This window comes from Astatotilapia calliptera, chromosome 19 (genome assembly GCF_900246225.1).
Source record: "Astatotilapia calliptera chromosome 19, fAstCal1.2, whole genome shotgun sequence".
NCBI classification, from domain to species: Eukaryota; Metazoa; Chordata; class Actinopteri; order Cichliformes; family Cichlidae; genus Astatotilapia; species Astatotilapia calliptera.
The window spans coordinates 3,157,979-3,172,580 of record NC_039320.1 but is presented as its reverse complement, the minus strand read 5'-3'; the positions used below and the strand labels follow the sequence as shown (position 1 = coordinate 3,172,580).

At 42.7% G+C, this 14,602-nt stretch overlaps 1 protein-coding gene across 9 annotated transcripts in view; it reads left to right on the top strand.

The window, feature by feature from the left end:
- The window catches only part of fgfr3 (fibroblast growth factor receptor 3), a 65,434-nt gene that overhangs the window by 25,842 nt on the left and 24,990 nt on the right, over positions 1-14,602 (top strand). For 7 of the 9 annotated variants that reach the window (XM_026151199.1, XM_026151202.1, XM_026151198.1 and 4 more), the window contains exons 4-5: positions 2,427-2,492; positions 10,527-10,696. In XM_026151199.1, coding sequence (XP_026006984.1) covers positions 2,427-2,492; positions 10,527-10,696 — 236 coding nt within the window. The remainder of the gene's footprint in view (positions 1-2,426; positions 2,493-10,526; positions 10,697-14,602) is intronic. The other 2 variants (XM_026151206.1, XM_026151205.1) reach the window with 1 other exon arrangement.

Below are 14,602 nucleotides of genomic sequence, written 5' to 3'. Positions count from 1 at the left end.
TGAGCCTGTTATTGACAACTAATTAGAAAGCAATTAGCTTGAAACATTTCATCATTGAAAGCAGATGGGGTGGCAAGAAATGAGAGAGTTCACTCTCAGCTCACTCACCCCACCTCCTCTCACACACACACACACACACACACACACGCACACACACACACACACACACACACACACACACACACAGAAGAAAATGGGCATTTTCGATTACTGATCAGAGGTGGTTCTCCTCCCGGATCTTCGTATCAGCTCCAAACTGCACACCAGGACACTGTGCAAACACAGTACCTTCATCAGTGACTTAAAAGGAAGAATAAGAGGCGTTCTCCTTTAAAATCTGACTTTTTTTATGAAGAAGTTGATAAATAGAGATAACTGAAGCTGGTTCCACCTCCACTTAACATGTCTCAGGTGTTGCACAGGCTGCCAGTTCATTTCACACTAATGTCTGACATTTCATATTGTTTCGGCTCTCCGTGCATGTTTAAATTACTCAAGAAGCCAGACTTCTTCCAGTATGCGTTTCAGTATCCTGTTTTTTCCCCCCTTATACCGCCGATTCTCCTCCCTCTACTTTAAACATAGAGCCTCCGTTTTATCTAAAACACACATGGACTATTGTGTTTTCCCTCAAATATTTGAGCAAGGTGTCAGAAATTTAGGGGCGGTATCAGATTTAGCACTTGGACAGCTTCCAGGCAGTAGAAAGGGGCCAAATCTCACTGTACACACACAGCACACATGCAACAAGTACAACTACAAACTGAGGTTTGTACAAAGGAGTGCGTGAATTACTTATTGACAAAAATTCAGTTTTATTTATAAAGCGCTAAATCACAATAAGAGTTGCCTCAAGGTGATTTATACTGCAAGCTAAAGACCCTACAATAATACACAGAAAACCCCAAGAATCTGGTAACCACCTTTGAGTAGGCACTTGGCGAAAGTGGGAAGGAAAAACCCTTTTAACAGGAAGAAACCTCCAGCAGAACCAGGCTCAGACACAGGCAGCAACTGCTGCGACCGTTGGGGGTGATGGGCATGACAAAAGACTTATGACTAATGATTAAATGGTTTAAACTCTTACGAGTTTATGGACTCCATCACTTATTTCAAGTGCTGTTTAATATAGCGTTAACAAAATCGATCCGAATACAGTAAAATAGACAATAAACTGGGATTTACGATGTGGCTACTTTGTCGGTCAACCTTTTTACGTGATGTCTGATTCCACAGATAACAAGATGGCAGCTGTCAAAATGTTTAAGGTGGTTACGTCCATCCTTTATGTCCAGTCTATGGCTACACTGTATCCTAACTGTATGCTAAAGCTAAACTAATCCTTTCATCTATTGAGGCAGAAGGCTTTAGAGCTTTATCAGTGCACTAAAATACATGTGCCTGCTTTTCTCTATTATTTCTCTCTTTTATTCCAAAGTTTTCTATTATGTAATTCATTTTGACAACCACTATAGTGTGTTAAATACTTGGTTTACTGATACAGTGCTGGCACCCGTCTGATCCGTCAGTCAACTGTAACTGCTGCCTTGCTTCTAAGGTGCAAAGCACTAGCAGAGTGGAGTTGTGGGCTGAGGTGTCCAATAATAGAAACAAAACCTGCTAGTTCCAGGAGCAGTTTGAGTTGTCGAGGTAACAGCTGGCTCTCATTAACCAGACCCGTGGAGCTGAACCAGAAAACGTTGAGGTCACATCGAAAATAATTACAGCAGCGGAGTGAAAACGTGTGATACAGCAAACCTAAACAAGATGGAGAGCAAGATGGAAAGTAATTTGGCGTAAACCGGCGCGCTAACCGTTAGCAAGAGTTAGGGTCAGTGTGTGTTGCAGAGATAGCTAGAAAGAATAGTTTTTGTGCGTGTATCAGCACATGTGCGCACACTCTTGTGCAAGTGCGTCTCAGCGACACTAATGACCCTCTTATTTGTACCGTCTGTGGAAATGTTTGGATTGCAATATCTGAGAGAGCTGCCACGCTACAGAGAACGGTGGGCTCATTCATGAGTTTCTGAATGAACAGCTTTAATATGCATTCATGCATCTGTGTGTGTGTGTGTGTGTGTGTGTGTGTGTGTGTGTGTGTGTGTGTGTGTGTGTGTGTGTCTTTGTGCTTGTTTGTCTACTCGTGCTTGGTTGTGAACACCCCCTTTTCCCTTTATCTCCCTCTTGTTGCATAAAATACATTCTGGTCTACAAACTTTCCACATGTAATTTCCTTCTTATCCAAAATGCAAAATAGTTCAAGGAGTTGTATAAGAAAATACACTGTATTGTGTGTTTTCTCATACAACTGCTGTATTTTTTAAAATGAATTATTGCTCATTTATATTATTTTAAATGAAATAATTTCATTCCAGCCATAAATTAATAATTAATTAAACTCTTTTTTTTGTATTTTCTTTCGTCAGATTCTCTGTCGTCTGGTGATGATGAAGATTATGATGAAGACCCTGAAGGTGCAGGTAATGAAAATGGTGAATTCTTTTCTTAAACCACATTTCACAATCAGAAAGTATGATATGTCTCTCATCAGGAAATGCAGTATTGTGCAAGAGTGTTGAACCAGTCCTCATCTCTTTATAGTTTGCAAGGAAAATGGTAAATGGGTACAGCGATTTCTTGAAACATGTTCAAACATATGTGGAAACACAGAACATAGGTCAACAATAGAGTTTGTAGAATGATAGCTTAAGTCCATATTTATTATGAACACCTTTACTCTGCAATGCCGATTGAACTCTCTTAGTCAAGCTTTCTTTAAGCAGTCTTCATAAATGGTTCTCCAGGGTTCTTCAAGGACATTTAAGGTTCTTCAAGGTTCTTTGGTTTGTTCTGTTCTCTGTAAAGATGATTCCACACTGCTTCAGTAATGCTGAGATCAATAACTGATAGGGGTCTACTGTGTGTTTTTATATTCAGGCATGTTTTTATTGGATTGGCAGTGTGTTTGGGTTCATTGTCATGCTGAAAATGAAGCTGTTGCAATTCAGATACTTTTCAGATTGCACTGCATGGTGGGTCAAAACCTGATGGTACTTTTCTGCTTTTAAAGCTCCATCAATTTTGATAAGATCTCCAACAGCACTGGTTGAAATGCAGCCCTAAACATGACAGAGCCTCCACCGTGCTTTAGCTCTACACATCCCTCTGTCCTCACCTGCTCCATATATATGATGTAAATTTGAACCGAAAAGTTTTAAATTTGGATTCATCATACCATGAGACCTGTTGCCACCGACTGCCAGTAAAGTTCTTGTGTAATTTGCCATACCTCAGTTTTTTCCTCTGTTTCATTCCATAAAAATTCAATTTTATTCAGTTTTATTTATACAGCGCCAAATCACAACAACAGTCGCCTCAAGGCACTTTATATTTTAAGGTAGACCCTACAATAATACACACAGAGATAAACCCAACAATCAAATGACCCCCTTTGAACAAGCACTTTGGCGACAGTGGGAAGGAAAAACTCCCTTTTAACAGGAAGAAACCTCCAGCAGAACCAGGCTCATTGAGAGAGAGAAGGAAGAGAGAAGAGAAGGAAGACAGGATGAAAGACATGCTGTGGAAGAGAGCCAGAGATGAATAACAAGTGTGATTCAATGCAGAGATGTCTATTAGCACATAGTGAGTGAGAAAGGTGACTAAAGAAGAAATACTCAATGCATCATGGGAATCCCCCAGCAACCAAATTGGCATCAGAAATCAACACCATTTCTGATGAGGCTTGGAGGAACTGAAGGGCCAAATGCATCTTTAAGGTCCTGTGTCAGATATTTATAAAGTTATAAATTCCCTATGTCGTACATAAATGAGCTCTTCATATTATTTACACCACACTTGCACTTTTATCCTCAGAAGTTAATGTGCAGTTTACAATTTAAACTCATTTCATTTGTCATAGTGATAAAAGAGTTCATCTGCAGGAGCAACAGCACGTCCCCACAAAGTTGCTTTTATGGGCCACTGTGTGACTACAAATGGATTTATGCAGGCTTGTATGAGCGTAATCAGAGTTGTATATCTGTAATTGACATTATATGGCTCTTATAATCGCTCGCATTAAACCTTCCCCCACAAGCACAAAACTAAATGCCACTGTCGCACAGATCAAAGGCTGCTGTTTCTCCAGCAGGTAACAGCCCCTCTCACTGCTCTTTTGTGATGTGAGCTGTTTTGGCATTCAGAGACCTGCGGAGTTCAGGTGTAGGTGAACAAAGAACGAGGAGGGATGGCTTTCACTGGCTGCACACACTTTACACGCTCTATTCTGTCAGCTAGCATGACTCCAGAGAGACAGAAAGCACCTCCACCCCTCTCGGCAAGCTCTCGACCAGCCAGACGCCACACTGTGCTGCCTTTGTTGTACCATACGGAGCGAGACAGCAGAAGGTGAGGTGCTGACAGTCAGAGACGAATCTAAAAAATGAGAGGAAAGAGTTGATGGAACTACAGTAATAAAGGGAAGACAATGGGATGTAAGTGAAAGGTAAAAGATAGAGTGTAGGATGCAGAGACGAAAAAAGGGGGAGTCAGCAGACTGTATAAAAGTGAAAGCCCAAAACATGCTAACGATGTCAAACAGACCATGATATGTTGAACCAACTCCCAGTCCACCCTTAACCACTCAACAAAATTGGTGCCAAAAGCAAAATGCGCAACTGTTTCAGTGACAGAGCGACAGGCGCACGCCCAGCCGAAATCAAAGCCCCTTTGTGAAAGTCGCTACAAAGATCCAACCAAATCAAACGTCGTCACACTCAGCTCAAACTAAAATAAAACTGAAGCTGAGGCAATGATTGTGGGACATACTGCCGCTCCTGAAACTCTCAGTGCCCCGTGGTCATCATTAACAGTTCACCCAATCGTTTGTTATCCAGCTACAACGATTGCATGGCGAGAGATGGATCGGGAAGGGGAGATGAACTGGTGTTCAAGAGAAACAAGAAATTTTAAATGTTCTAAAATCATGTGAAAAACAAGCAAAGCTATTCCACGGAAATATAAATGTGGCCACTCCAGAACCAACAGCAACTAGGTGTGTCCAAAAAATAAATAAGAATAAGAATAATGCTTTTTAAAGTGATCTGGAATTAAGATGGTGCTCATTTAATGATTCTGGGGAACTTAGTTGCATCTTATACCAGTTTCTAAATGTTTGATCTGAGGTCATCTTACAAATGTTTTACTTCTGTCAATATCAACATTTAAACTATTCAACCTACTCAATATGTGTGAGAGACTCAAACCTAATATTGCTTCGTTTTCATGTTTGACTTTTAATCTTTCAGACTTGATTCAGTTCGACTTCAATTAGAATTGATTTAATTGATTGCTTTTATCCAGAGAGATAGAAAAAATGAACAAAATAAATACGTTTTCTTAAAGAAAACTTCCCGATGCGGTCTTTGTAGTGCAGGCCGCTTTGGAAAAGCTTGCTAACAGCTCCAGCGTAAAATCTCTGAATGCACAGCTTCACGTCGCAGTGAAAGCCTGCAGTGTGTTTTTTCTAAACAGGCTGAAGTGGCAGAGGCGGTAACAGCTTACGGCAGACATCCTGAATGCCGGTAAATAGCCTCAGACTGCCAGACTTAATCTCTTAAAGTAAGTCTACCTCATGACATATAAGGCTCTGATTTCCTGACCAAAAGCAGAGGGATTAGCCCAGAAACTTTAAACCCCTATCGCCGCTTAATGTCCGCAAAGCCAATGCTAATTAGCCAGCTGTAGCAGGAAGGAGCCATGTGACAAACCACACAACCAGACAGAGTCCCCGAAAGAAGATCCACATCTACAAGCTGAGCAGACGATAACAGATATGTGGAGATGGTGAAAATGTCGGGGTATTAATTAATGAGAAGAGAGGGCGCAGGAAACAAGGAAAGGAGGCAGCATTAACCTGACCACTTTAAGAAAAAGTTTCCAGCTGGGGAACTAAAATATTTACTGAGTAATTATTCATCAATGAGAGTTGCATTGTTGCTGTCGGTAGGCTTCTTTTGTTAGCCTCAGCAGCATTTTGAGATATTGAGAGTGAACAAAGATATCAGGGAAACAGGTGGCCTCCTCTGTGCAACACATGTCCAAATTAATTAGCGGTACCTTTGCAGCTGAAACAGCGTGGTGTGCATTGTTTTCAACATGTATTTCTGTGTTTGTCATCTTTGCAATTTTATGGTCTTGGAGACACAAATTTAGCAGAAACCAACACAGAGACAGTCTTGATTCATTTGCCAGGTGCTCGTATGAGAGGTTTTCTCAATAGGATGTGGATGTCGTCACGCAGTTTTGCAGGTGGATTTCAGAACAAGCTGAAGGTTGCATTCAAGGACGAGTGCGGTCCGACCCAGGAGTTAAGAGCGCTTGAAGTGGGGAGGAAGAGGCCCTACCTGTATGATGACCTACATGATCTTTAGAGCATGGCCCTAAAGAAAACTGTTGGAGAGCCAAGGTGGTTTCAAGGACTTTGCTGTCTGTGGACTATTTTTGCAGTCACAAAACTTGTGTAAAGTGACCAGAGCGATGCCAACTTCAGCAATGAGTGCGCAAGAACCTACCACTCGAATCTCTCAGACCTGACGTTTGATCTCTCAAAATATGCGTAAAAACTTGAAAAAACATTTTAAAATGGAGTGCCCTGAAGATGCTGCGCTGACAGATGGGCAAATACAAAGTGAGCAATTTTTGAACAGCCGTCCGCCCTCACACGATGAATGCGAATTGAGTGTGTGAGTATTTTTTGCAGCATGGAAAGCAGCGAACACACTTGGAGCCTGTGCGAACTAAAAGGGCAGCGTGTATGTGAACGAGGGTGGGAGGGTTAATCTGTGCTGTGCTGTGCTCCTGAGCTATGCAGCCTCCTTGTTTACCCTGGCAGGAGAGCAGAGAGCTGGACGCCGGGCCACGCTACGCTGCTCCACAGCCGCCATTCCTCCTGCTCTGTTTGCCTTGAGTCCCCGCAGGCCCTCCAGGGCAGTGTGCCTTCAAAGAGCCCCAGTGTAATCTGTAATGAAATCTGCCTGTGTGCTCGCAGGCGTCAGTGAGGGCAAATTATACAATTACACAATTAGACCCCCCCTTTTTTTTCCCCAGATCGGTGTCTGAGCGCTGAAGAGACTTGTGCCGTGGCGATCAGCACTGCACTGTGTCGTGCTCCAGCTAATTGCTGTTGTACTCAACATAGCTGATAGAGGAGCCACAGTCATGCTTCTCCAACCTGCAGCACAGATCCATGAGCCAGAAAGACGTGAGCGCACTAAGAAGTTTATGAGAAAATCTTGAAAATTCCAATTCAGTTACGTTTTATTTAGGCGCTTTATATTGTAGACCCCAACAATCATAGGAACCCCTATGAGCAGGCACTTGGTGACAGTGGGAAGGAAAAACTTGCTTTTAGCAGGAAGGAACCTGCAACAGAACCAGGCCCATCGAGGGGCATGGGGAATGGTTGGGGGTGAGTCAGACATTAATAATGACTAATAATGAAATGTAGAGCAGTGTATAAACACAAAGTGAGTGGAAAACAGATGAGTGAAGGAGACTCACAGCATCATGAGAAGCAGCCTAGGCCTATTGCAGCGTAACTTAAGGGAGGATTCTGGGTCACCATATCCACCCTAATTAGAAAAACAATATAATAATAATAATAATAATAATAATAATAATAATAGGGGAAATCCCAGCTCCAGACCAAAAAGTGGACGGTCTTCCTATGTTAGCTTGTGCTTTTTGCACAATATTTTGCACCATATCACTGAGTTTGAGTCTTACCTTAAGGGCTGCAGCCGCAATGGGGAAGAATATACCTGCTGACAATGTGACACTTTGTGTGCCTGCGGAAACAACCTTCTTCCTTTGACTGATCTCTACCCCGTCTGTGTTGGTGGGATTTCTCCAGCCACACTTTGAAATCTGTTATCAAACATGAAGCAAGCAAGGCGGATCACGCTCGTGTATTTATAGGCTCCCAGAGAGATTCCCCTCGCAGTTAGCCTCCGTGTCTGACAGGTGGGCATGACACTGTAGCTGCTGAGTTGTGCTAAGATGTTATTGTAAACCAGTTTCCACTACAGCGACTGCATATCCGTGCAGGGCAGGGTTATCTGTCGAGTCCCTTCTAACCCCCCTCTGCGAGGGGTTGAGGGGTGCCAGCCCTCCCCTCCTCCGTGCCTCCTCGCCTCCCTCCCAGAAAATCCCACTCCCCTCTTCTGCTGAGGAAATACCATCCTGCCAATTAGACACGGGATGGGATTCCTGCGTGTTGCTGAGCATACAGAGCAAGGCTGCGCAGTAAATCAAAAGCATGCTGAAATCAAAATATCGACGGCTTTTTCTGAACTGGAAAAGGCTGCGGCTCTTTCACTTTTTTCCTTCTGGTGGAAAGTGTCTGCATCAGCTCTCTGAAAAGTAAGCTGTTTTAAGAATCGGCAGAGCCAGCATATCGTATTTTTGAAGCACCAGAAAGAAAGCTTTTCAGTCTCGCGAATAAAAAAGATTTTTTTTTTTTAAACTGTTAAATCACCGTCCCCGCTTAATCACGGCATAATTTCACGTGGAATAAACATTTGTTTCGGCAAGCTACTAATTGGCTTAATGGTTCACAGGAGGTGATTGTTACATCTGGAACACGTTGAATGAGAGGAGACTTGCTCGCATGAGCGATAAGTACAACAATGGGCAACAAATTACGAGAAGATTTCAAAAGCTTCATCCAGACTGCCTGACTGACGGCTGATCTCCTGATTCCACAGAGGAGAGCGTCAGTCAGAGCAGCTGAAGGTCCGCGAATAAAACAACCTTCGTGTGTTATGGTGACAAAACCACGGAGACTCCTTTAGTCCGTCCTGTGAATCCACCTAAGCATCTATTTTGGGTTATAAGCGTCATTGTGGCTGAAGGATCAGCAGCAGGAATATGTTTTCAGGCCCAGATGAGTTCAGGACCCACAGCAGCAGCAGCAGGGGAAGGAGGAGGATGAGGAGAAGGACCACACATTGGGTTAGAGACTTGTTTAAAACCTCACTGAGCGTTTCTGTTTGACTGAGTGTGTGTCTGTGTGTCAGTGTGTGTGTAGGGTGGCTGATTACCATGCCAAAAAACAATGTGTTCAGACTGCTTTTGGAGGATTGTCCCAGTGTGGAGTGTGGAACTTCGCTCCAGAGACAGAAAAAGAGAGATGGAGGGAGAGAAGTCATGAATTCAAACAGACACTTCCCTTTTAAGGTGGAAGCTGTGTGTGTGTGTGTCTGTGTGTATGTGTGTGTGATTGCACGTGGAGGGTGTTTGTCTTTGCGAGCTGGGGAGTCTCTAAGTCAGCCAGTGGTCTGTGTGCTTTATTAGCAGACACACACACACACACAGTCTGTTTAGAGGGTTCAGTAACATCCTGTTTGTTTGCTTTCTAAGAAGATAGGTAGGTGTCTTTAATCGCTGAACATCTCTCTCAGTCTGGTTGCAATTACTCTGTGAAGCTGAAGCCAGAGTTTGATGGTAGGAGCCAAAGTGTCAGAAAAGTATCAGAACACCCCAGACATTTGATAAATAGACACACAGTAGATCAAAGGCATTTATAGGTAGATGTTATATCGAACGGTGATTGACATCTCACCTGAGTTGCCAAGATGAGACGGGAATTTGCCCGTTCAGCGCTCGAGGGTGAGAATTACTTTTTAACTATTGCCTGACTCACTCAAATACACACACACACACACACACACACACACACACACACACACACACACACACACACACAAGCGCGGCTATTGAGATGGTAATTAGCTCCACTCTCTCCTGCTGCATTTAGAAAGTAAAAGAGACATCTGATGACCGGTCAGCCAACTCCCCAGCTTTTGTCCTGGGAAGCACACACACACACACAGATTATACCAAGAGGAGAGTGAGCAAGCCATGCCTCGTTGCTCTCACTCTCCACACCCACACAGCATGGACAATAGCCCTTCCTGACTCACTACGCTCTCTTTGTCCACCGTCTTCTCAATACAACTCAATAAATCGCCCTGACAGGTTTCCAAACTCTCAAGATCTCATGATTCAGACCAACTCCTCATCTTGTTATAGAGGAAAGATGGTAAGATGGTTTTGTCTGGTCCCCCCGTGACGCTTCATGCGTCCGTTTTGAGCTCTTTCAGCATCCGTCAAACTGTGTTTTACACCGCTGGCGCATCTTCAACTTAACTGTATCTCTGCGGACAGCGGGGAAGGGCCGACTTGGAAGAAAGATTGTTTTATCAGCGCGGCTATTGAGATGGTGCCTGTGTGCCGTCTTTTAACAATTACAAAAACATGTAACTGTAAATTCCTGGAGGGTCTTTCCCCAAATGTTTTATGATCTAAGAGTAAATGGAAAACCGTAGACAGATCTGTTTGGAGAAAAAAAAAAGTGGCATCTTCGTATTGCGTGAGTCTGCCTTATCTATTTAATGTCTTTGAAATGGAAATATTTAAAAGTCTTAAGAGTTTTCAATGAGTCTTTTGTGTTTTCCCAACAGAAGCGCCATATTGGACCAGGCCAGAACGAATGGACAAGAAATTATTGGCCGTTCCTGCGGCCAACACCGTCAAATTCCGCTGCGCTGCGTCTGGAAACCCACCACCAACCATACACTGGCTGAAGAATGGCAAAGAGTTCAAGGGAGAGCAGAGAATGGGAGGCATCAAGGTGAGAGCAATAACATGTTAACACCTAAAGGTTAAAGGAGCAGGACTGTGATTTATAGATTCAAATCTTCACACAGCACCAAAAAAATCTGCTTGGCGGAGTCTCATGTTCTTCCCTGTTTGAGCTACTGTCAAAGTGCCTTTTAGCAAGGCATTTTAATCCCCTGCTGCGTGTCCATCAGTAGATCAGTGTGGGTGTTGCAATGTTCCCTGGTGTGAATGTCTATAACTGGGAGACTGTGAAGCAGAGTGCTGAAAGAAACTCACGCTCTGTGAATCTTCTCACGGTAAATAAAGGTCAGGAAACACGCCATAGTCGAGGACACCCCCGGCACTCAGAAACGGATAAGCTGAATATGAATTTAGGGTCAGACCGCTGTGCTGAAATCAGAATGGTTCACAGATACATGCATGCTCGCGTGATAGCTCAGTGTTGACAGTAACCCAGTGCAGCAGACAGCTGTTGTGCTCAGTTTTGTCATCGGATTCACTCTAAACACTAGGCTCTCGGGTGGAATGGCACTGCTTAAAGTAGCGGGGCTTGGTTTACTTTTGTTTTCCCTTAATGGCCCTGAGCTGCAGAATTAAAGGACAAACTTGGTGTGGTAAGACCATCGGAATTCAAACAGTAAAAACGTGTGTTTTGGTTCAAAATAAACTTCAACCTAATGGCACATAAATTCTAAAATTATGCCCAGAGATGTAAATTCTTTTGAGGGTCATTCAGCCTGTGTCTTATTATTTTGTCCTTCTCATTCTTCTCAGTGCTTTCCTAAAATGATGGTGGGGAGACTGTTTTAGATGCTAACATTCACATATGTGGTGAATTATGTAAGGGAGAGCTGCATTAATTTGTTACTTTCTAACCTGAAATTGCTGTCATTTCAGCAATTATGATTTATTAAAATGTAATCAAGTCATTACTAATGTTCCAGAAAAAAATGTACATGAGGTTTGCCAACATTTAGTAACATTAGCCACCCTAAGTTAATGCTTTGTCTGCACTTCTATACTTAAACTCACTAATTTCAGAGTATTATAGCGCTCAAATTACTAACTGTGGCTACACTGAGGGCTCTAGAAATATCGAATAGTGTCTCCTAACAGTCACTGTACACGTGGACAAACATTTTTCAGCCAGTTAAAGGAAGTATATATTATCAGATAATGACGGCGTTGTTAGCTAGCCATTACTAGCTAGCTAAGAGCTAGCTAACAAACTTTTTCATTTCGAGGCATTGCAGTTAAAACCCAGTTAATAAATGCAATTGGGTTTTTTATAAGCGTGTTAAACTGTCATCTTCACTGCTAAAGAATTTAGTATTATGTTTTGTGAAAGCACCACAGTTGTGCTAAACGTTAACGTTATTTCTAGATAGTGTTACAGTAGGCTGTCAGAATTCACATACTACACAAGTAGGTATGTAGAGGACATAGTACACTAACTGAGAGTGTATTTGCAGAATAATTGCTGAATTAAAAATGAGAAAGAGTGAGGTTAAAGAGTCAACTGAGACAGGTTTTTTATTACAGAAGAGAGGGAAAGTGTCCATTTGAGCTATTTCCTATTACTCTAACATTTCATCTTCCACTTTCAGCGGGGTAATCATGTGTCAGACTGCTATAGAAGCAGTGAGAGACATTTGGCCTTTAAAGAGTTAAATGTAATGAGACTCTTCAGCTATTAACAGTTTACAGAGATCTTCAACATCTGCTCCCAGCAGACCAACAGCAGTTGTCTCCCTCTCTCTGTCCCCACTCTGACACACACACAGATTCACACACACCTGCCACCAGTCCTCAGGACGCTCCAACTTTGACTGGAGTGGTTCCCTGACAGCAACTTTTAGCATGTGTAGTACACATGAAGATTAATGGATGAGAAATTTTGTTGTTAGCAGCAAATTAATCCCAAACTGAGCGCTCAGAGCACTTAGATGTTTAATCCAACTGTTCAACAAATCTCTGAGTTCTCCAAATCCCAGAGTTGTTCTGTACTCACCAGTGTCCAGTTAAAGAGCACAGCGGAGGTGTTTTTAGCATTAAGGTCTGGTCTTAATGTCAGCGCCATCTTTGTATTTTCCTCACACAAACTCCGCCTATGCAGTGTGTATAGCTTGGTGTGTTTGCCCCTGAAGCAGCAGTAACCATTTTGTACACCTTTATGCTTTAATACATGCTCCTATGGGATGCTCCATGTATAGTTAGAGGTCGATATGTATAGCTGCCTCTTCATACTAAGCCTTTACGAAGTATGTAAAGTCACATTGACCTCGGGCTGGCTTTATTTGAGTGTGAGCTGTGACACTAACAAGTCATTAACACAAATTCCTGTACATGCTCTGCTCTGTGTAGCTTGAGCAAAACAACCACTGCTGTGGGTTTAATTGTATCTGTGGCCACTTGTACTCTAAGGATAAAATGATCCAGTGGAATGGGACGTTGTAGTTGCAGTACAAGCGTAGGGACTGAATAGGTTCTAGTAGTGGCTTGGCCATTTCTGCACACTATGGCCTCAGTTATTTCACTGTTATAAATGGTTAGCATTAGCACACGTAAGAGCACGTCCTGTGATTATTAAGACATTCCTCTACGTGTCTTTATCAAGACGTTTTCACACGCTCCCCTCGTCCCTCCCTTCTTTCCCAGAGATGCTTCGAAATCCATTTAGCTAATCACCATGTGACCACTGTTGGCCTTAAGGGAGGTGAACAGAGAGGTCATCCTCTATAAAATCACAGTGCCGGGTGACAGACAAGTCTGTGACCCAGCTACGTTTCAGTGAGGTCAAGGGTGACAGCTTCAGTCCATCTCAATGCCAAGAACTGCTGCTCGTCATGTTATTCTGCTACTATGCACGCCACAAATAACGCCCTTCTTCAAATGCAGACCAAGAAATTTCCATAATGGCTTAATTTGCACTAAAAGATATTAACACTGAAAATCTAGTCACATTATCCTCGGTTAAGTTGATTGATGTGCCTGATAGTATCTAATATAATTTAATTTGCCTTTTTTTTGTTCCTGCCATATGCTTGAAGTTGTTAGTCCACAAACTACTTTTATGCTTTATTCCTTAATCCTCCATCTCTTATTTTTTTTGTCATTTTAGACACAGTAACTAATGCTGGTCATGTTAAACATGATCTATTGAGGATACTTCTTTTCTCAAAAAAGTCTAAACTTGTAGCACAAAATGATATTTACAGGTAATAGTCATTAGTCTTTCAAACTAACAGCTAAAGTTTGAATAATAGTTGTGTTAATAGAAATATATTGGTTCATCTTAGTGGGCTGGGGGTGGTTAGGGGGGTCTCGGAGTCCTGACAGCCTGACAATGGCCTCTTAAAGACTCTATTCCTCCAACAGGTCGTCAAGGTGAAGTCGCTTCCTCCAGCATCTATACTGAAATGACAAGATCATTTTTGATGTGACAGCCATGGTTAACTTTGGCTGAACGAATTGGCTTCGGATGGGGGGATGAAACGACTCTGTCGCACATATCTCAGGGCTTGGAGTGTGCTGGTTGGGGACTGACTTGCTAACTGATCCATGCTGACGGGCACAGTGGAGTCCACTCCATGTAAGCGCTGCCCACCAGCCAGTTTGTCATTTTCTCTTGAGTGCCTTCAGATCTGCGGACGTGTGAGAGAAAGGCACTGACTGAGTGGACCATTAGGGTCCATTAGCCACCTACAGAAAATACGTCCTGTCTTCACGCCAGAGTGCTTGAAAACAGCCTTTCCGAGGATGCACTACGTTCACCTTTGTTGCTTAAAGACTTCCGCTTTAACAGAGGGTTTGACAATCGCTCTTTTCTTTTGCAAATATGCACACGTCTAAACTAGTCTCCGGTTTTACTTTTCTTTTGAAGAATTTATTGAAATGTAGGGGGGAAAGTGGCACA